The sequence below is a fragment of the Sorex fumeus genome, unplaced genomic scaffold, assembly GCF_029834395.1.
Source record: "Sorex fumeus unplaced genomic scaffold, SorFum_2.1 ptg000020l, whole genome shotgun sequence".
Taxonomy (NCBI): domain Eukaryota; kingdom Metazoa; phylum Chordata; class Mammalia; order Eulipotyphla; family Soricidae; genus Sorex; species Sorex fumeus.
The window spans coordinates 9,758,544-9,780,432 of NW_026606077.1; the positions used below are offsets into that span (position 1 = coordinate 9,758,544).

At 43.8% G+C, this 21,889-nt stretch overlaps 1 protein-coding gene across 7 annotated transcripts in view; it reads left to right on the plus strand.

Annotated features, from left to right (window-relative positions):
• The window catches only part of KAT6B (lysine acetyltransferase 6B), a 215,264-nt gene that overhangs the window by 15,937 nt on the left and 177,438 nt on the right, over positions 1-21,889 (plus strand). For all 7 annotated transcript variants that reach the window (XM_056113313.1, XM_056113316.1, XM_056113312.1 and 4 more), the window contains one exon: positions 3,080-3,958. In XM_056113313.1, coding sequence (XP_055969288.1) covers positions 3,338-3,958 — 621 coding nt within the window. In that variant the 5' untranslated portion in view covers positions 3,080-3,337. The remainder of the gene's footprint in view (positions 1-3,079; positions 3,959-21,889) is intronic.

The window sequence follows — 21,889 nt, forward strand, 5'->3', positions numbered from 1 at the left end:
GAAGGGTGGACATTGAGCCTTAAGGCAGCTGTTAGTGAGTTAGATAATCCCCCGAGCCTCAGTTTACACATTTAGTTGTCCTGCAGATTAAATGACCAAGTCCATGTGGAGCTATAAACTAAAACTACAAAACAGAGAGGATGTGGGAGCTGTTAATTGGGGAGTGGAGTAAGGCCCAGATCAGATTCAGCGCTATGCCAGGGCTGTACTCCTGACCCTTTTTGTAGGCTCATTCAGAAGCATCTTGGAAATCTGGATGGGTTTTCTTTTCCTTTTTTTGGGGGGGCCACACCAGGCAATGCTCAGGGGTTGGTTACTCCTGGCTCTGCACCCAGGAATCTCTCCTGGTGGTGCTTGGGGGGGACCATATGGGATGCTAGAGATTGAACCTGGCCAGCCACGTGCAAGGCAAGTGTCCAACCCACTGTGCAATCGTTCCAGCCCCCAGGAGGTCTGTGTTTTTGTGTGTATTGCTGAGAGCCAGTACCATAATCTGCCTGGAATCAGAGCTGTAAGAACCTTTCTTGAGTAGAATCCTCAGCAGAATCCTAAAGACCCTAGAATGCTGCACCATTTAAAAGGTGCAAGTTTGTGTCCTCTGTTGGTTTCAGTTTTCTGACCGTGGATTAGTGTGTTCAGATGCTTTGCAAAGTGATGGCCGGAGGTAAGTAGTGGATAGTTGGGAAATTTCCCTTTTGGGTAAGGTTGGAGGTTTTGTACCCCACCTGCGGTACTCAGGGGCTACTCCTGACTCTGCGCAGGGACCACATTTCCTGTCAGTGCTCTGGGGACCATATGTGATGCCAGGAATCAGTCTGGGTTAGGCCACTGCAAGGCAAGTGCCTTGACCCCTTGTCCTATGTCTCCTACCCCCTGTTGTGTTTTTGTTTTAGAGTCATGCCTAGTGGTGTTTTGGGGTTGCTCTTGGTGACGGAGACCAGACCTGGGTAACTCTGTGGTGCTCAGCCCATTGAGCTACTTCTCTGGCCCCAGGCTGGGAAAGAATTCTTTTTGGTTTGTTTGTTTTGGGGCTGTACCAGATGATGCTCAGGACTTACTCTGGCTCTGCACTCAGGAAATACACCTGGTGGTGCTGGGCAGGGTGGAGTGGGTGGCGCATAAGGGGACCCAGAATTGAACTCAGGTTGGCAGCATACAAGCGACCTTCCCGCTGTACTCTGGGAAATGTTCTTCCCCCCCTAACCCCCGCTTTTTGGGTCATATCCGGTGATACTCAGGGGTTCCTCCTGGCTCTGCACTCAGGAATTCCTCCTGGCGGTGCTCAGGGGACCATATGAGATGCTGGGAATTGAACTGGGGTTGGCAGCATGCAAGGCAAACGCCCTACTTGCTGTGCTATCACTCCAGCCCCTCTGGGAAATACTCTTACGTGTGAGATTGGTAAAGAAAATACCTAGCTAGTCAGTAGAGATGAAGTCATGAAATTTGTGTTTAAATGGATAGACATGGAGAGTATCATACTAAGTGAAATGAGTCAGAAAAAGAGGGACAGATATAGAAGGACTGCACTCATCTGTGGAATATAAACTAACATAACTTGAGGCTCACACCCAAGGACAGTAGATGCACGGGCCAGGAAGATTGCTCCATAGCTGGAAGCCTGCCTCATGAACGGAGGGGAGAAGGCAGCTGGAATAGAGAAGGGATCACTAAGAAGATGATGGCTGGAGGAATCGGTCGGGATGGGAGATGGGTGCAGAAAGTGGGTAAAGGACCAAACATGATGACCTCTCAGGGTCTGTATTGCAAACCAGAATGCCCAAAAGTGGAGAGAAAGAGTATGGGGAATATTGTCTGCCATGGAGGCAGGGGGAGGGTGGGAAAGGGGGGGTATACCTGGGATATTGGTAGTGGGGAATGTGCACTGGTGGAGGGATGGGTGTTTGATCATTGTGTGGTTGTAACCCAAACATGAAAGCTTGTAACTATCTCACGATGATTTAATACCCAGCTAAATTAGAATCAATATTCTTTTTATTTCTTTCTTCTGGGTGGTGGGGGATGGGGGAACACTCAGCAGGGCTAAGGGCTCTCTCCTGGCTCTGCACTCAGGCAGTGCTCAGGGGTCTAGGGGTTGGCCACTCACAAAACAGAGACCTTACCTGCTTTCCTATCTCTCCAACCCCTAAATTTCTTTTTAAAAGGTTGATGCATAGATTAGATAGTCCCCTCCCCCTTTTTTTGTGGAGTTGGGGGGCACTTTTTTCTTTTTAATATACTGTTTTATTTTGAGTTTTTGGGCCACACTCAGCATTGCTGACTTAGTAAAGTAGTAAGTAAGTAAAGGCCCTCCCGTTGATCATCGATTTGCTCGAGCGGGCCCAGTAACGTCTCCATTGGAGACTTTGTTGTTACTGTGTTTGGCATATCGAATACTCTCGGTAGCTTGCCGGGCTCTCCGAGAGGGGCGGAGGAATCGAACTCGGGTCGGCCATGTTGGCTGTGTGCAAGGCAAACGCCCTACCGCTGTGCTATCGCTCCAGCCCACTGACTTAGTACTGTTTTTTAAAATTTAGTACAGATTTTTTTAAATATAAAATTTTATATACAGTGGTACTTATTTTATACTGATATATGTTATATATACATATTATACACACATATTTGTATGTGTTTTATCGCCACTCTTAGCAGTGATGAATGGTCACTCCTGACTCTGCTGAATCTGTGCTCGGGGGTCACTTCTGCCAGGTGTGCAGGGTACTGGGAATTGAGGCAGGGTTGACCACACGCAAGGCTAGGACCTAATTCCTGTACTGTCTCTTTGGCCCCTCAATGTATATTTTGAAGCACTTTTCATTAATTTCAGTACAGGTTACTAGTTCATATATAACTTAGCTATCTCTTAAGTGGCTAATAGTGACTAATTTGAATTCAGGTGAAACATTTTGTGAAAAAAATAGGACCCAAATTTCCATCGGAGAACCAAGTTCTGATGACTTTGTTATATCTGCCAGTCATTTCTTATGTGCTCATTTTTCATTTAAAAAAGGAATACTAAAAAGTTTTATTTTTAAAAATCCCATTGTTAAGAGCCTTTTCTTTTTTGTCCTTGAAGGTCTTGGTTTCCTTATTAAAGATGTTCTTCACCTGAATGCAGCCCTTCCTATTGGTCAAATAAGACAACTCTCGACATCGCCAGTTCGTCCTCTTTTTAATCTCCTAAGGATGGCTGTTTGTCAGATGTTGCTTAATGTGGTTTGGAATACTCTGCCCATTTGTTGAATTGTAAATGACTTTTAAATGTGCAAGTTCTGTTAAATACAAGGAGAATCTCTATGGGTAACTTCTGTATTGAAGAAGTCATTTATCAACCATGGTAAAACTTGCAAACCCACTTTATACAGAGTGGATTCTTGAAGCTATACAAAAAATAAAAAAGCAAAAGCAAAGGCCCTCAGAAGAGAGAATCTGCCATGCGGTCAGCACTTCCCATGGGCTGGATAAGAAGACGGTCTCTGAGCAGCTGGAGCTCAGTGTTCAGGACGGCTCCGTCCTCAAAGTCACCAACAAAGGCCTTGCCTCCTACAAGGACCCAGACAACCCTGGGCGCTTCTCATCCGTCAAACCTGGCACTTTTCCCAAGTCAACCAAGGGGTCTAGAGCATCGTGCAGTGATCTCCGCAATGTGGATTGGAATAAACTTCTAAGGAGAGCAATTGAAGGACTCGAGGAGCCGAGTGGGTCCTCCCTGAAGAACATCGAGAAGTATCTCCGCAATCAAAGCGATCTCACGAGCACCACCAACAACCCGGCCTTCCAGCAGCGCCTGCGGCTGGGGGCCAAACGCGCAGTGAACAACGGGAGGTTGCTGAAAGACGGCCCCCAGTACAGGGTCAACTACGGAGGCGCGGATGGCAAAGGGGCTCCCAAGTACCCCAGTGCTTTCCCGTCCTCACTGCCGCCGGTCAGCCTTCTCCCCCATGAGAAAGACCAGGTAAGAGAAGGAAGAGTGCCCCTACCTCCTGGCTGGAGCAGTCTGTTACATGTTGTATGGACAAATGCTCTTCTTTTCTTCTTCCTTTTTTTCCCGTTTGGCTTTTGGTTTTGGGCCATACCAGGCAATGCCCCGGCTACGCACTCAGGAATGCACCTGGAGGTGCTCGGGGTCGATGGACAACTGTTCTGAGTCAAGTTTAATGAAGTCAGATGTTGGCCATGGGCTAGCTTTTATTTATTTAATTTGTTTTTGTTATTACTGTTACTTTGTTTCTGGGCCACACCTGGTGGTGCTCAGGGCTTACTCCTGCCTGTCTCTGCGCTCAGGGATCACTCCTGGTGGGGCTCAGGGGACCATGTGGGGTGCTGGGATTGAACCCGAGTTGGCTGTGTGCCAGGCAAGTCACCTACCCTCAGTGATTTCTCTGGCACCTTAGGTTTTATGTTTTAAAGTTGGCATATTGTTTGCAGTACAAATTTATTCTTGCAGTATATTTTAAAATATATTTTTGCAGTATATTAAGGGCTTCCTCATTGGTAGACCAAGAATTTACCTGATAATTGTATGATCTGTTTTTTTAAACTCCTTAATTGCTAATGACTGAGTATATGCAGCTACTGGGATAGATGATTTGACTCTTTCCTTAGGCAGTATTTTTTTTATATATATAATATATATGTTTCAAAATTGTGTTTTTCTTTTTAAAATTTTTAAATTATTTTAGATTGTTTAAATTATTTAAAACTCTTATCTGTTGGTTTATTGAGGTAGAATTGACATATTTTTCTGCTTATTTTCTGAGAAGAATAGACTATTTTAGTACCAAGAGTTTATACATTCTTGGAATTATTTTAACATGTGACCTAAATTCTGCCTGTTTCAATTTAAAGTCATTCATATTCAGTTCTTAGTGAAAGTGAATGTTTATTTTGTTATGTTAAATCTTCTCTTGTACTCTTGGTTTCTCTGGTCCTTATATTATTCTTGTAGGTTTACAAATATGTGGCAGATATTTCCTTCAGTTACTGCTGGTTTCAAGTCTTTGGTTGACCTGGTTTTCCTTTGATTTGTTTTGGTACAGCTGAAATTACCTCCCAAACTAAAAAACCAAAGTAGAGCGGTAGCAGATTGTTTCTGGCCTCTGGTTCGGGGGTTTATTGTTTGTCCTTTGGGTATAACAGTTGCATTGATGACAGTGCATCCCCTGTCGCCTGCAGTTGTTATCGATAGGAAGGGTGGTCGTGTGTCACTCACACGCTGAGCAGGATGGAGTCACAGTGTTAGGAGCAGGAATGCTTCTGTGGCTTGTTCTTTGGTTTCCAGCTGTTGACTCCCTCAGTACTTTGCCTCTGTGCTTCCCAAACTGGCTTGGCTGATTGTCCCCTTTACTAGGAGAAAAAAAAAAAAGTATTTCTCGGTGTCCTCCCAAAAAAATCTGCTACCCCCGCCAACCTCCTGAAAGTGTAGTTGAGGCAGCATGGTTGCGAGAGGTTTATTACGTTCTGCTTGTGGTGTCCGAAATTTCCGTCCCTCCACTGGCCAAGCTCCTCTGCCATCCTGTCCTGGTGTCACTTCTCCGCTTCTTCCTTCCCCTCCCGCCTGGTAATCAGACTGTATTCAAAGTACAAGGGCTTTGCATTTGAACAGATTGAATAGAGTTTTCTCCTTTTTTTTCTTGGGGGATGGGGAGCACTTTTTAATATACTGTTTTATTTTATTTTGTTTTTTGGGGGCCACACTCAGCATTCCTCAGGGGCTATTCCTGGCTCTTCTGTGCTCAGATGTCACTGTGGTGGGGCGCAGGGGACCACATACAATGCTGGGGATCTAACCAGGTTGGCTGTGTGCAAAGTGAGTGCCTAACCTCTATCCTGTCTCTAACCTGGGGAATCTTTCTTCAAGGGAAAAACATATCGTGCTCCCACTTGCCCACCCTGGATTCTTCAAAGCTCCGCAGGGTATGAGATATTCTGGTTTAGCTAATAAAGACCCAGCTTTCCCAATGGGTAATAATAATCAGATGATTTGCTTTTGCACAGAATAATCCAAACCCTTATCTAAACCTTTTCCTTTTTTTTTTTTTTTGACCACATCTAGAATGGTGTCAAAAAAAAAAAAGGCTACAGCTGGTGGCACCTTCGGGTGGGGGGGAGGGGCCTGTGTTGCCAGGGATCAAACCCCAGGTTCCTACATGCAAAGCATTTGATTTAGCCTTTCCAGCCTTTAGTCTGGCTCCCTGGCCAAAACCCTAGCATTTATTTCTTAACTGTGTTTTCATTTTATTAGTCTTATGAAATATTTATCCTTTGGTGGTATTTGTGTGTGGGTATCCAATCCGCATTTCTGGGCATAAGAAGTAAACTTGTGAGTTTTCTTCTTATTAACATTTGTTTTACAAAATAAGGCCAGTGACTCCAGTCTCAGCCCCTGTGTCTGCCATTCCCACATTAAGCACCTCTGTTTCTCATTAAGTATTTTATAAAAATTTATACCATGAGGAAATTCCTTAAGGGGATTTGACCTCAAGAGCCATTTCATGATGGATTTGGAAGTCTTTGTTTTTTCAAATATCTACATTATCTTTTTTTTTGGGGGGGGGAGGGGGTACACCCAGCAGTGCCCGGGGCTTATTCCTGGCTCTGTGCTTAGGGATTATTCCTGGCAGGACTTGGAGAACCATACAGGGTGTTTGTGGGGTGCTCGTAATAGAACATCAGTCATATGCAAGGCAAGTGCCCTACCCACTGTACTATTCTCTGGCCCTTTTTCATTGTTATTTTGCTTCGTGGCCAGACCCAGCAAAGCTCAGGGTTTACTCCTACTTCTGCACTCAGGGATTACCCCGGCAGGGCTCATTTGGGATGCTGGGGATTGAACCCAGGTGCCTGCAGACAAGGCAAACACCCTCCCCCGCCCCCCCCCCCCCCCCCCATGCACACATTACCTTTATCAAACACTTCTGTGGAGGCCATATCCAGGAGTATTCGAGCCTGGCCCTGTGGTGCTGTGGAGTCTTGAGGACCACACCAGGGATGCTGGGCGGAAGAGCAGGAGGTACAAGCACAAGGCATGTTCTCTACCATTGAGCTACCCCCACAAACCCTGAGTTCAGTATCATAGGGTATATTCAGATTTGATAATTGTGAAGTACATGGACTAATTCAGGCATCTTCAGGCAACATGATTCCAAAACAGTTTGGTTTTGAATAATTTTATGACCTAGGGGCTGTTTTTACTCGTGACTGAGGAGTCACTACACATTTCCCAGAGTTTCTTTCCTGTCCTTCTCTTTAACCTTGCCTATCACTTGCTAATTTTATCGTATTTTTTCTAAAGAGCACCTTTCTCAAAATATTTAAGTCAAAAGGGAAAATTCATATCTGTAAATGTCTAGGTTTAAGGACAAGCAATTTATTGCTTAGCATGCATCTTCTGCTGCTCTTTTTATGACGCTGATCCAGATTGTCCAGTTCGTGTCTTCATATAATAAAGTGGAAAATTATGCCCTAGAATTTTATTTGGTGAAGTTTAGAGTTTAGTTCTCTTGAGTAGTCATAATCTAATTTTGGGGCTTTGGGGAGTTTTTGGTGCTCATGGGGCGCCATTCCTGACTTGCTTGTTAAGGAGTGATGCCAGCTGGTGCTTCCGGCGGCCGGGGTGTGTGGTCACTGCACATATGGTGCAGGTATTTGAACTGGGATGGGAGCCATATGCAAGACAAACGCCACCCCCTATACTCTCTCTAGTCAGCATAATCTAATTCTTTTTGCTTGTTTGTTTTGGGGACACACCTGATGGTGCTCAGGTCTGCACCTAGCTCTGCGATCAGGGAATCACTCCTGGTGGGCTTGGGGAACCACCTGGAGTGCCGGGGATTGAACTGTGGTTGGCCACATGCAAGGCAGGCGCCCTAGCTGCTGTACTGTTGCTCCAGCCCAGCATAGTTGAATTCTTAAATTTACAAACTGGGCCAAGGAGAGAGAGCACAGGGCCAGAATACATGCTTGTCTCCACCCTGGGCTCATTTGTGGCACTGGCGAGCTTCTGGCATCCCCAAGTGTGGCTCCTAGAAGAAAAACCAAACGGAAAGAACAAATCCGAATAAATAAAAACGAGGTCGGGTCGTCTTGACACCAATATATTGCTTGTATTATATGTTGCAGTAGAATTTTTTTGGGAAAATAAATAGTAAGAACCATATCATAATTTATTGGGAGGATATTTGTGATACAAATGACTTTTCAGAGATGGAATGATCATAGTTACAATTAAGTCAACTGATGCTTTTTCAAAAAAGCTGCTATTCTAGTTGTTTTTGAAGAGGCAGTTTCATCAAGTGTAAACAAATAAATAAAAATAGTAAAAATAAACACACTCATCATTTCCTATTTTAAACATAGGCAACTGTTCCAGGTGCTTTGTATATGTATTTTGTTTGCTTATGCTGGGGCCACATCTGAGTATGGCTCTGTGCTCAGGGTCACTCCTGGGGGTGCTTGGGGGCCATATGTGGTCTGGGAATTGAACCAGGGTTGGCTGTATGCAAGGCAAGCGCCCTGCCACTGCCCTAGGCCTCCGACCTGCTTTCCTTTATTGTCTCCTTAATACATCATAATAATTAAGAGGACCTTAGATGAATATCTCTGTTGAAGGAATACTGAGGCTCAAAGCACGAATAATTTGCCCAGAGTCACTCACTGTCAGTGAGTGGTGCAGCAGGTTCAGAGACTGACAGCCGGTTTCTGTGACGCCTTGTACGGGCTGACCACGGGAGCTTTTCACGGACTGAAGCATCTTTTCTAGTTCTTCACCATTTCAAGTAGTTTTCCCTTATTTGTGGGAGAGAGTGGCTGCACGTGGCTGTGTTCTGGACGTACTCCTTTCTCTGCTCAGGTCACACCTGGCCAAGCTCAGGGAGGCCTCTGTGGTGTCGACCCAGGGTCAGCGTAGTGCAGGGCAGTGCCCTCTTCACTACCTATCCCTCCACCCATTGTTCACTTATTTATTGTTTTCTGGGCCACACCCAGCAATGCCCAGGGGTTACTCCTGGCTCTGCACCCAGGAATCACTCTTGGTGGAGCTTGGGGGAGCATATGGGATGCCGGGGATCAAACCTAGGTCAGCTGTATGCGAGGTAAACACCCTACCTGCAGTACTACCTCCAGCCTTTATTACTTATTTTTAATTCTTATTTTTTTTTGTGGGGGTGCTCACACCCAGTGGTGCTCCAGACTTATTCCTGGCTCTGTGCTCGTGGACCACTCCTGGCAGGGCTCAGTGTTTCAGGGACCGAACAGAGATTGGCCATGTATAAAGCAAGCACCCTATTCCCTGTACTATCGCTCCTGTCCCTGTTACCTGTGTATTTACCTATTTACTTATTGAATCGTTCCTTAGCCCAGACCCTCAGGAACATAGTGACGCTTGCATCTTCCATTTGGTGCTTGCCAGGCTACTCATTCAGTTCCTGTGTTCACTGGGGGTCACATACTTGATTGTGGTGGGCAGGATTTTATACACTTGCTGTGGTGCCAGGGATCCCAGTGGCAGTGCTGCCGGGATCCCCCTGGAATTGGGGTCCTACCTCACTGTCCTCCAGGCAGTCACTCTACCACTGAGCCGTGAGCCCCCTCCTCGGGCGCCCTTTCTAAATATTTTGTTTGGTTTCGGTTTCAGGATCCCTCCAGAGCCTCACACCTGAGCCGCGTGTACTCTGCCACCACCGCACACGTTCAGCCCAGTATTTGGCGTTTTAAATTTGGTAGCTGCGAGGAGCTTATTACAGTTTTTTTTAATGCAGATACTATTTATAATATTAGCAATATGGGAAGGCAGTAGGGAAGGTAGTAAATCTGGGTCTAATTAGGTTTAATATCATCATCATTTCTATGCATCAGTGCTAGGAAGAACACAATGTAAGTTAAAATAGAAGAAGGGCTCCTTCCTTTCTGAACTGTAATTGCACATCTTCTGAGAGTCTGGAATTCAAATAGGATATTAGCACCCCGGCTCCCTAAGCATAACTTCTTTGTCTTTATTTAAGGAAGTCTCTTTGGTGAGGTGAGATGGAAATGAATTAAACCCCCGAAGATAAAACTTTTATCTTTGACTTGGTGAGGGACCTCCTAAAGGGTAGTATTAGTGTTTCTCATTAAAAGTGGTAAAGCTCAATTAGGTCAGATTATGAGGACTCTGGAAAGTCAAATATTCCAAGGGAGACTTCAGTTATCCCCACACACTTCATAGTGCTAAGCTTCCGCTTGAGTGTTGGAGCTGTACATTTTAATAAGATCAGTTTAGTCCCGTTTTAAACAGACTTCTTGGCATTTCAGCTTAGACTATCTTCCTAAAATTTATTAAGTGTCAAGTCTTGGTGTGTCTCCAGGCGAGCAGATAATGTGGGAACTCTCATTTGAGACAGGCGGACTGGGAAAGGGAGGTACTTCTAATATCAGGTCAGACTTTGGATGTTTGTTTTTCCTCTTGAAGAAATGAAATAACTGCATCAGAATCTCAAACATTTTAAAGCATAATTACAAAAGACATGGCGATCCTGGAAAAGAGCACAGATGATCAGAAATGGCACTGGGGCCCCGCGACACGCAGGTGGGCTCCTGGTACTGTTCAGGGCAGAGGAAAGGGACCAGGGAAGAGTCTGTTACAGATTACTTCTCATGCTCTTGTTCATCCTGTTTATTTTAAAGGAGGTATTTTATTATTACTGTTATTATGGGTGAAGCAAGATAGTCTTTCTTTTTCTTTCTTTTTTCTGTTTTTCGTTTTTGAGTCACACCCAGCAGTGCTCAGAGCTAACTGCTGGCTCTGCACTCAGGGCTCACTTCTGGAAGGACTTGGGGTACCCTTTCGGGTGCTGGGGATTGAACCCCAGTTGGCCGCATGTCAGGCAAGCGCCTTCCCTACTGTACTGTTCTCTGGCTCCAGATAGTTTTTAATCGATTGAAACTTACTTGGACGTGAGCAGAGAGGAAGAGGAGAACCGTTAAAGAGAGCACACAGACTCCTCCAGGGTGGCAAAGGCGAGCAGGGAGAGAGAGAAGCAGGCCAGGTGTTGAAGGGCTAGAAGAGCAAGCCTGTTACCATTGTTTTAAGGCAATTTGCTGTGTGCCCTTCATCTGTGTCTTGCATTGTGCAGCGCCACAAATGAAAGAACTTCATTTTTAGAATTTTCTTTTTTCCGTTTTCTCCCTTCGCTCCTCTCCACTCAGTCCCATAATTGCCGCCTCCGCATCTCTCCAGGACTTTTCCAGCCGCCTGTGTTTTGTAAAGGACCATTCACTAGTCCATATTGTCCTTTGATGTGGCTGACTTCCAGAAGTCTCTCAGCTCCGGGGGAATTGTTCATAGTCTCAGACGTCTCTGGATCTTTTTTGGCAGATATGTGTGTTTTTTTTATCTGCTAATTATAGAGAGCCCAAATGTCCTCCTCGCAGTTGACCTTTTTCATTCCCCTTTGAGTTGGTGTCCTTTGTACTGCAGATGTCACATTACTCAGAGTGCTTAGCTATGTGCAGTCAACTGAACATTGGATAAAGTCCTAAATATTGCAAAATATGCTCTTGCTAATAACCTGAATTTTGTAATTGGTGTGGATGAAAGTCAGTTTCAGAATAACTGAAATCAGACAGAAACCTACTATAATAGGAAATTCTGGATGGATCAGATAGATACTTGTTGTTCTCTCGTAGCTCATGTTCCTATAACGAAGGTTAAGAAGTTCTTCATTGAGCAGGGAACTTTCTCTTCTTCATTTCTTTTTTCCCTCTTGGAGGTGTTGGGCTCGAACTCGGAGACTCATGCATATGGAGTGTATGCTTTGCACGCACAGCCCCGAGTTGCAGAGTCTCTGAGGGCAGTGTCTGTGAGTAGAAAGTAGCAGGAAAGGGGCTGGAGAGAGAATACATTGGGTAGGGCCTTGCCTGCAGCCGACCTGGGTTTGATCCTGACACCCTGGACCGCCGAGCCCAGGACTGATCCCTAAGTGCAGAGGCAGGAGTATGCCCTGAGCACTGCTGGGTGTGGCCCCCAAACCAAAAAAGATAAGGGGAAAAAATGGAGTAACAGTTAAGACTTGATGGAGGGAGTAAGGGGCTTGTTTCACACTAGCAACTTGGGTGATGGAGGAGAGAAATGAAGAGTGAGCGAGTCTGTCTGTTGTACTCTGAGGCATGACAGTTTGCTCCACTTTTGAGCTTCTATCAAGACGAGGCTTGTCTAGACTTCTAATGTAAGAGACTGTAGGGAAAGTCGAAACATGTCAGAGGATTTTTGACTGTTAAAATGAGTGTTAAACGTTCTTTTTTAACTCTTTGGATCTTAGATGTATTCGATACTGTAGCTGCCTTTTCTACAACTCCTAATCCTGACTTGAATGATAGCTGGATCTATTTTCTGATTTCCTAATGCTATTTTCATTGCTGCATCAAGGAACTTAATTTTGGATATTTTCAGCAGCTTTCAGGAATTTACTGTTGTATTCCATATACCTATTTACAAATATGTCTTGTAACAGCTGTATTTATTATCCTTGCGGTATCAAGAAAGTCTGCACTTCATAGCATTAAAGTTAAGTGCTATTTGCTGATTTATTTTGATTGTATCTTCGATGACAATCTTGAAGATCCAATAAAAATCTTGAATAATTCATCCTTTCCCTTCAAACTTTATTTAATAGCTACTGTGTTTTAGTGTTTCTCTGGAGAAAGTCTGGATTCTTTTTTATGCATTTTAAGCACTTGAGAATGTATAAAGAATGTCGAAGACAAAGACGACCATTCTACCCTTGCAGTATTGCAAGTGTTGATCATAGGCTTCTTTTAAATTTGGTGCACGTTTAATTTTCTTGTCCTGTACATTAAACTACCGTAGATTTGATGTAATCGTTTTAGTTGCACTAAGATTTAAAATGTGAATCTGCATCTTCTCAACTACTTTGATCTCTCCAATCTATTAGGGTTGGTAAGTACATAAACATCAATTAGCTCACTAAATTAAAGTTAGCAAATGAGTCAGCTCTGTAATTTGTTTGTGACATTTTGAGTTAGCAGGGCCATGAGGAAAGTGAGTGGGTGCTCCTGTCTGGGTGTCTTTGAATGGAGGGGAGGGAGGTCGGGCAGTGCACGTCGAAATAGGCTCGTCACTGCTGGTTTGCTTCTGCCCCTGCTAGACGGCTTTCCAGAGAAGTTCCCGGAGTTGCCAGCCATACACAGTTCTTTAACGTAACAGACTCAGAGCATAGCTTGTTTTATGAAAGGTAATTATTTTGAAAAATCAACATGAACAGGATAGGAAAGTTCTGGACAGAATGATAGTAAATTTAAACTGTGAGGCTGGTCTCTACAAAGATACAAAATAAATACCAATCAGTGGTCTAAGCAAAATCCAGGAAGGATTTGTGTTAATTTGACAAGTGGGTTTAGAATTCTTCAGCCATTATTTTTTAGAAACCAGCTTTGTTCAGACATCCTTTCTCTAATTTGCTTTACTTTTGATCGTTGATAAAACCAGCTGCAATTTTGTTTCATTAACAAACTTAACTGGTTAACAGATGTTTGTTTTGGCTTGATTGTGTCCTTTCTATTAGAAACAGCATCAGCATACATGGAAACCATGCTGGGCCCTTTCCTGTCTCTAGCTAGAAAGGCTTTTCAGAAGAGCAACTTAATTTTATTTACAAGTTCAATTTGGGTTCCTCTGTGCTATTATTGTCGGTGTACAGACATTTAAACTCTCATTCTCCAGTCAGGGAGGCCTTTTGTTCTTAATCCACCGTTAGTCCGGTGCCCCTACTGCTCTTAGCCAGTTTCCCTTCCCCCCTCCGGCCCCCTCTCTTTCTTTCTCCCTCCTACTCCCTTATCCCGTGTTTTTCCTTTTTTCCCTCTTGCCCACTCTTTCTCAATGCTAAATCTGAGCAAGCAGTGGAAAGTTCTTGCAATAGAGGTCATTGAGGTATCAGTGACTCTTCTACAGTTCAAGGGAGGGGATAGGCCTAGACTGGTCGAATTTGATAATTTCTCCTCTTTTAATGTCAGTAAGCTGCCATCTGGAAAGCAGCGAGGCCTGCCGGAAGTAGGTGAGCCTTGTGCTGGGCTGCCTGTGATCCTTTGAGCGATGTGGGCTGGGAGCCAGAGACGGCGCTCAGATGCTTCTGTAGTGACTTCTGATGCTGCCAGTCCTTTTTGTTCATGGTTTGCTATCTTATTGACCTGTTTTGTGGCCCTCAGTGGGCGTAAGCGGGAATGGTGAAGTTCACAGAGAAGGGGTAAGAGAAATTATCGCAGAGAAACCAAGGATGCACAAAGGAAAGTCCAGTGTCCGGGAGATCAGCTGACGATGCCACGTCAAGAAGTGAAGATGACTCACTGCGGCCCTTTCCCCGACATGCCCCTCTGCTCCTCACTTTCTTCTCTTGTGGTGGTGATTGCTGGGGGGCTGCGCCCACAGTTGTTTGCGGCTTTCGCCAGTGACTTTGGCCTGGTTGTGGTGCTTGCCAGGAGGTGTGACATAGGTGCTGTGCTGGAGAGATCCTGTCGTGGTGCGCGTGCACAGGGGTTGCTATGGCCCTCACAGGTGCCCTCGGCCAGGACTGGACTCCAGGTCCCACGCTTGCCAGGGGGCCACACACTTCAGTTTCAGTACTTGCACACGCTTGATTAGAGTGCTGGTGATGGTGTTCTCTGTTGAGGCGTTGGGGGTCCCACATAGCATTTGGCCCCGGGATGAGACTCACGGCCCCAGGGTTGCAAGGGGATTTTTATTGCCAAATATGCATCTCCTGTGCCCTTTGGACTGGTTTTGTGTTATATCACGCAGAAGTTTCTACTGGACATCAAAACCGAAGTCTAGCTGTTAAGGCCGAAGATGCGAATAAAATAGCAGACAGTAGTCTGCGAGTGGAAGAGTGTGGGCTGTGTGAAGAGCATCAGCCATTTTAGTGGGGATGATGGGCAGGAGAAGATTTGAGGTAAGTTAGATGACAGAGCAGGGAAGCCATTTACCCCTTAACTTTGTTATTTATCAAATGGCAATATTTCAGAAACATCGAAAGGCTTGACAGTGATAACTCTATTTTGTTCACTGAGTCTGTAGTTGTTAGTATTTTTCTCTCCATTTCTCTCTCCCTGTACCTGTGTATCCCTCTATGTAGACGCAGACTCCTAGGCACATATTGATACACAACCATAATAATGTCACCTCATGGGAGAATTCACTACTGAAACGAGAGCATTAATTACTGATCTGTATTTCCCAAATACCCCCAGAATGTCCCGTGTAATTTGAGATTCGATCCCAAATTCAGTTAAGAGACACACTTTGTGTTGGGCCTTTCATAAGAGAACAGTTTGTCCCCTTTTGTTCTCTTGTCTAGGAGTCTAGGCCAGTTGTGTTGTGGGTGTTTGTCTGATTGGGTCCTCATGATTAGATTCAGGGTAAACATTCGGATAAGAATGTTGTCTGGGCAATGCCCTCTTCCTCTTGGCTGATGCCAGCCCGCCTCCCCTCAGATTGTCTTACTGCTCGATCTGTTGGCCAAGGTGGAGTAGGACTCTTCCTCATTTTAGGTAAGAAGTCATCTGTGCGCTGCTGCTCAGAGATCAGGAGAGTTAACCTTTCATCCAGTATGTGTTTGTTTTCTGTTGTAGCAACAAATGACCATGGGTATCGTGGCTAAAAGCAAAGCGAACCGTTGGTTGTCAGCCTGATAGGTCTGTGGTTCCCAAGCCCAGCCTGGCTCTCCGCGGCTTGAGTCGAGGTGTTGGCCTGCTGTGCTGCTCTCTGCAGGTGCTGGCTGAGGGATCTGCATTTTCTCTGCTTCCAGCTCTTGGCTGATGGCTTCAGCCCCGCGTCACATCTCCAGGACCGTTTTCCCATGGTCACAGCTCTCTCCGCATATAGCCTAGGCAGGGTCTTGGCATTTAAAGGATTCCGGTGATTAGACTGGGGAGATTTAGCTAATCTAGGATAATCTCTCCATCTCAAAGCCCTTAACTTAATGGCATCTGTGAAGCAGTTCACTGTGGAAAGTGACAGAGCCACAGGTCTGGGCTTTAGAAAGTGAACACTCTGAAGTGGATGGAGAGAGGGGCTGGCGTTCTACTGGCCTCAGAGTCAGGCTTGGTATCTGCACCTAAATCACTCTTTACATTTGGTGATTACAGAAATTTAAAGGTTTTATAGCCATGGTGTAACACGGTCTAAGGCTCTTAGGATGGATGAATCTCTGTGGGAATAATGATAGGCGGGAAGTCAAGAGGCTTGAATTCTAGGTTGGACGGTACATCCTGAATCTTTCCACAAAGGCAGGAACAGCCTCCACAGCCTCCTTGTTCAATTTAATGTTCTTTACTCTCACATTGAAGAACTGAACAATGGATTTGGCAGTAATAGCTTGAGTTTTTTTTTCTCCCCCTTTCTCTTTCTTTCTTTTAACAATAGGAGCTTGTGTATCCAAAATGTTTCATTTAAATACCCAGAGTCAACATAAAAAAATATATAAGGCATCTTAAAATAAGATAGGCTCTTTGGTGACATCTCAAAGACTGAGTAACAGCTGAAGAATTTTATGTTTGTTATTTAAATGAGACTTCTCAATTAGCGGCTGTAAATAGGCTGAAAAAGAAAAAGAACAATACCATCCTCACGATGTTTTGTGTCAATTATATCTCAATAAAGCTGTGGAAAAAAAATAGCATGCAGGTGGATGCACAGTCTTTCATTTCTCAGTAAACACAAAAAATAAATATGAAATCAAGATTCACAAAGGCAGTTCACCTTAGGAGTTCTTTATGTGCCTTCATTTTATAGTGGTTTAGTAGAATTTTTTGCTATAGTAGCTGCAGTTAGTTGGAATTCTTTGGAAATACTGACTGTTCCACTTGCTAAAGAATAACTATTTAGTTGTCAGCGTATAAATGTACTCTTGAGATGATAAAAAAAAAGATGATTTTCTCATCTGATGAGCTCTGACCTTCTGTAAATCTTCCCACTTACCTTATTTTGCACCAGCCACTGAAATATAACAGGATGCTGGCAGTTACATCCTCAGGAAGCATTTATACCAACTCACAAAATCACCTCTTTATTGAAAAATTGTATAATACTGTGATTTCAATTTAGCATGGTATGTTGATTAGCAATAAATTCTCGCTATGAATTTATTAGCAATAAATTGAAGGCTATAAACAGAAGCCTGCAGGCAGACTAGAGACCATCAATCACATGCACGCTGTATGTTTTTTTTCCTAAGCTTCTAAAAATTTTGGAACCAAATGAAATAAATGGTCATCACCGATAACACTATTTTAAAGCTAATGTTTCAATCGGACATGGCAGATCACCACTATGTATCTTGTGAAAAGTGTTTGATCCTGTTCAAATTTGTCATTTGTGGTCTGAGATCATTTACAGTCTCCATTTTGTCTGACATAAAGCAAAACCCGTGGCTTAAATGTGTACTCGTCAGGTGGGCATAATAGACAGTTTTATTAAATTTGAAGGCTCTGCACAAAATATGCAAGAAGATATTAATCTTAAATGCTAAGTGATTCTACTATGAAACGGTAATGTTGTACTTGTTTAAGAGATACAGAATAATTTTGCATAATCCCTGATAGGTAAGTACTGTTACAGTGGAATTTTACAGGTGAAGCAATAGGCCAGAGAAGGTTGCATTCTGGGAGGACGATTTGTTTCACTGCCTCTGTGTCTGAATTCCATGAAGTCAACATATAGCACATATCTATTAAATTCTTGTAACGTGAAGCACAGTATTAAGTACAATAACAGTCATAAAAAATAGTAGAGTGGTAATCGAACATTTTCCAGTTGAAATATACTGATGTTTGTTATGTATTCTGTCTCAGGTGACCAGTGAATTGACCTTCATTTGCACAACAATTGAAGTTTTCTTTTTAGACATGAACGCTAACCATCAGCATTCATTGATTGTTTACTCTGAGACAGATGCCTTGTTTTGTGGATACTCACTTTCCTGTGAGATGGTTTTTATTCTTGGTTTTCAAAGGAAGAAACTGAGGCATACAAGTCTTGCTCAGGATCTTTGTTTTTTGTTTTTTTTTGGGGGGGTAGAGTCAAGATTCAAGCCTGTGTCTGGGCTTTGGTGTTTGTCAGCTTGTCCTTCACACTGCAAAGCCTCTACTTTCTCATGAAGAAGACATTTTATTTTTGAATAAGGAAAGGGTATTGAAAAGTATTACACATTAGGTTCTTAGAAACTGAGGCTTCGCAGTCTCTTTTTAATATATAAAAGGGAAATTAAGGATACAGGAAATTTTTATAACTTACATTCTGGCATCTTGAGGGTAGCTCCCCTCAACCCACCAGGTTATCTGACCACAGAATAAAATCTGCCCTTTAGCATATTAATGATGTTAGTGATGTCCTTGAAATTTAAAATCCCAGAGAAATTCTGGAGATTTCTTTGACCCAACCCAGTTTCCTCCTCTTCCTTTCTCCGCACAGCAATCCTTCACTTATCTTGAAATCTTTTTGCTTTTGATTAGATGCTGCACGGACAGTGTTGGTGTAAGGCTATACTTATACATCCTTTCCTCCTTTCTCTCAAATACACATCCTACATGAAACCACTGATTTTGAACTTGAAGTTGGTATTTGTTTCAGAAAACCCCTCCCGTTGATCGTCGATTTGCTCGAGCAGGCCCAGTAACGTCTCCATTGGAGACTTTGTTGTTACTGTGTCTGGCATATCGAATACTCTCGGTAGCTTGCCGGGCTCTCCGAGAGGGGCGGAGGAATCGAACTCGGGTCGGCCATGTTGGCCGCTTGTAAGGCGAACGCCCTACCCGCTGTGCTATCGCTCCAGCCCAATCTGACCTTACCCTATTTTTTACACTCTTCTTGCTGGAGCGATAGCACAGCGGGTAGGGCGTTCGCCTTATAAGCGGCTAACATGGCCGACCCGAGTTCGATTCCTCTGCCCCTCTCGGAGAGCCCGGCAAGCTACCGAGAGTATTCGATATGCCAGGCTGACTCAGAAAACCCCAGGTGCTCAAATTTCTCCTCTGTTGTAGTAAAATAAAATTTTAGAGTTGCAGGCGATTTTGTTTTGTTTTTCATCTTTATTAAACCACACATAAAAATCTTGATGCATTCATTCATAGTTGAGCACTTCCATATTTTGGCTATTGTACTAAGCACCGCAACAAACGTAAGTGTGCATTTATCCTTTTAAATTAATGTTTTTGTGTTTTGGGCAGAGATGCCCCCCAAAGTGGTATTTCTGGTTCATGGAAGTTCTGTTTCCCATGTTTTGGAGAGAATTTCTGTCTTGATTTTCATAGAGGTTATATCAGATGAGAATCCCACCAGCAGTGGGTGAGGAGGATTCCTTTCTCACTATAAACTCACGGACGCTGCCTATAGCAGAATTTTTGAAATGTGTCGTTCTCATTGTGCCTAATGATTCCTCATTGTTTAGATTTCCATTTCCCTGATCATAAGTGATGATGAGCACTTTCATATGCCTCTCGGCCCTCTGTAAGTCTTCTTTGGGGAAGTGTCTGCTCATCTCTTTTCCCCACTTTTGGATGGGGTTGGTGCATTGTGTGTTGATATTTCCCCCCATTCAGTAGAGTGTCTATGTGAACTTGGGTTTCTTAAGCTGTGCAGAGGCTTTTTAATTTGATGTACTTCAGTTTGTTTATTTTGTTTTTGTTATCTTTGCCTCTGTGGACCTCTCATTGAAAACACCTTTGAAGTTCATTTACTGGAGACTTCCTCAATGTATTTTATGGATTCTTGTCTAACTTCCAGATCGTGTGTGTGTGTGTGTGTGTGTGTGTGTGTGTGTGTGTCCCCGTGTGTCCTACCACACCCAGTGATGCACAGGACTTATTCCTGACTCTGAGCTCAGGGATCACTCCTGTTAGGGCTCAGGAAACCTTATGGGATTCTGGGAATCGAACCCGGGCCAGACACATGCAGGTCGAGTTCCTTACACACTGTACTATCTCTGCCCCCAAATCTCAAGGTCTTTAATCCATTTTCAACTACTTTAGTGAATGGTGTAAGAGATGGTTGAAATTTCGTTCTCTGGCTATCCGGCGTCTCCTCGCCATTTCTTCGTTCTCCTTCATGTACAGAGCTCCTTTGTTGAAGGACTTTGAATTCTGTTTCGTCGGTCTTGGGGCCTATCTTTATTTCAGTAATGTGTGGTTTTGATTATTATAGTTTTGTATTTGTAGTACAATTCAGAGTTGGGTACACAATACCTCCCGTATATTTTTTTTTCCTCTCAGAATTGCTTTTCTGTTTGGGGAGTATGTTCCCATACTAATTTTAGTAGAGTTCCAAGTCTGAAGAATGTTGTTGCAATTTTATTATTATTTTTTATTTTTTACTTTTTGAATTTTATTTATTTTTAAAAATTTGCTGTGTTTTGTTTTGGGCCATACCTGGCCATGCTTAGGGCTAACTTTTGGTTCTGCACTCAGGGATCACTCCTGGTGGGACTCGGGACCATATGGGGTAATGGGAATTGAACTCAGGTACGCTGCATGCAAGGCAAGCATCTCATTCTCTGTACATCACTCTGATGCCGTGATTGGAATTTTTTTTTCTTTTTGGGTCACACCCAGCGATGCTCAGGGGTTACTCCTGGCTCTGCATTCAGGAATTACTCCTGGAGGTGCTGAGGGACCATATGGAATGCTGGGGATCGAACCTGGGTTGGCTGCATGCAAGGAAAACGCCCTTCCGGCTGTACTATCGCTCCAGCCCCCCATCATTGGAATTTTGATGGGTATTGCATTGGATCCAGTTTTGGATCATTTTGGCAGTGAAAGGTCATTTTGACAGTGTTTATTCTTTCAATCCTTGAACAGGGAATATCTTTTCCATTTTCTGGTATTTTCTATTTAACAGTGATTTATAGGTTGGAGCAATAGCACAGCAGTAAGGCGTTTGCCTTGCGCACAACCAGTCCGGCCGAGCTGGGTTCGATTCCTTTGCCCCTCTCGGAGAGCCTGGCAAGCTACCTAGAGTATCTCGCCCTCATGGCAAAAGCCTGGCAAGCTACCGGTGACGTATTCAATATGCCAAACACAGTAAGACATCAAGTCTCACGATGGAGACATTACTGGGCCTGCTCGAGCAAAATTGATGAACAACGGGAGGACTGTGACTGTGACTGATTTTTTTGGGGGGGTGGGGGCTGGGGGCACACCCGACAGTGTTCAGGGCTTATTCTCGGTTCTCAGATTTGTAGTTTTCACTGTATGTTTCTTTCTGCTTTGTTGAAAGAAATTGACTTTCAACAATTCCTTAATTTCCTTTTCTTTCAGTTCATGATAGACTGGAACTGCTCATTGAAATTAAAGGTACCTAGATACCTATTGTTCAAAGTTTGTATTTTTACTCAGTCTTCCCAGCTCCGCCATATATAAATTACTATATTTAAATAATGTGAACTATATAACTTGTATAGTATTTTCTTTTTGGGCGGTGGGGGTTTGTGTCACACCCTTTAATGCTCAGAGGTTACTTCTGGCTGTACACTCAGGAATTACTCCTGGTGGTTTTGGGGAGACCAAATAGGCTCTGCACCCAGGAATTAACTCTTGGCAGTGCTCCAGAGACCATATGGGATGTCGGGGATCAAACCCAGGACAGTCACATGCAAGGCAAGAGTCCTATCCTCTGTACTATCTCCAGCCCCTGGAGAGAGAGAGTAGATTTCTTTGATTATGAATAACCTGAACACTTTTTGTCTAGAGTTATCTTTGTTGTGGTTTTCTTCCCTTTGGTATTGTTCCATAGTCCTCTCTAGCCCTTTAACCCTTTTTAGTCATTGCTTCTGGGATTTATGAGTTCTGGATTCATATGAGCTAAAAACAATACTATTATTTTTTGTTGTGGGGGTGCATTTTGGGC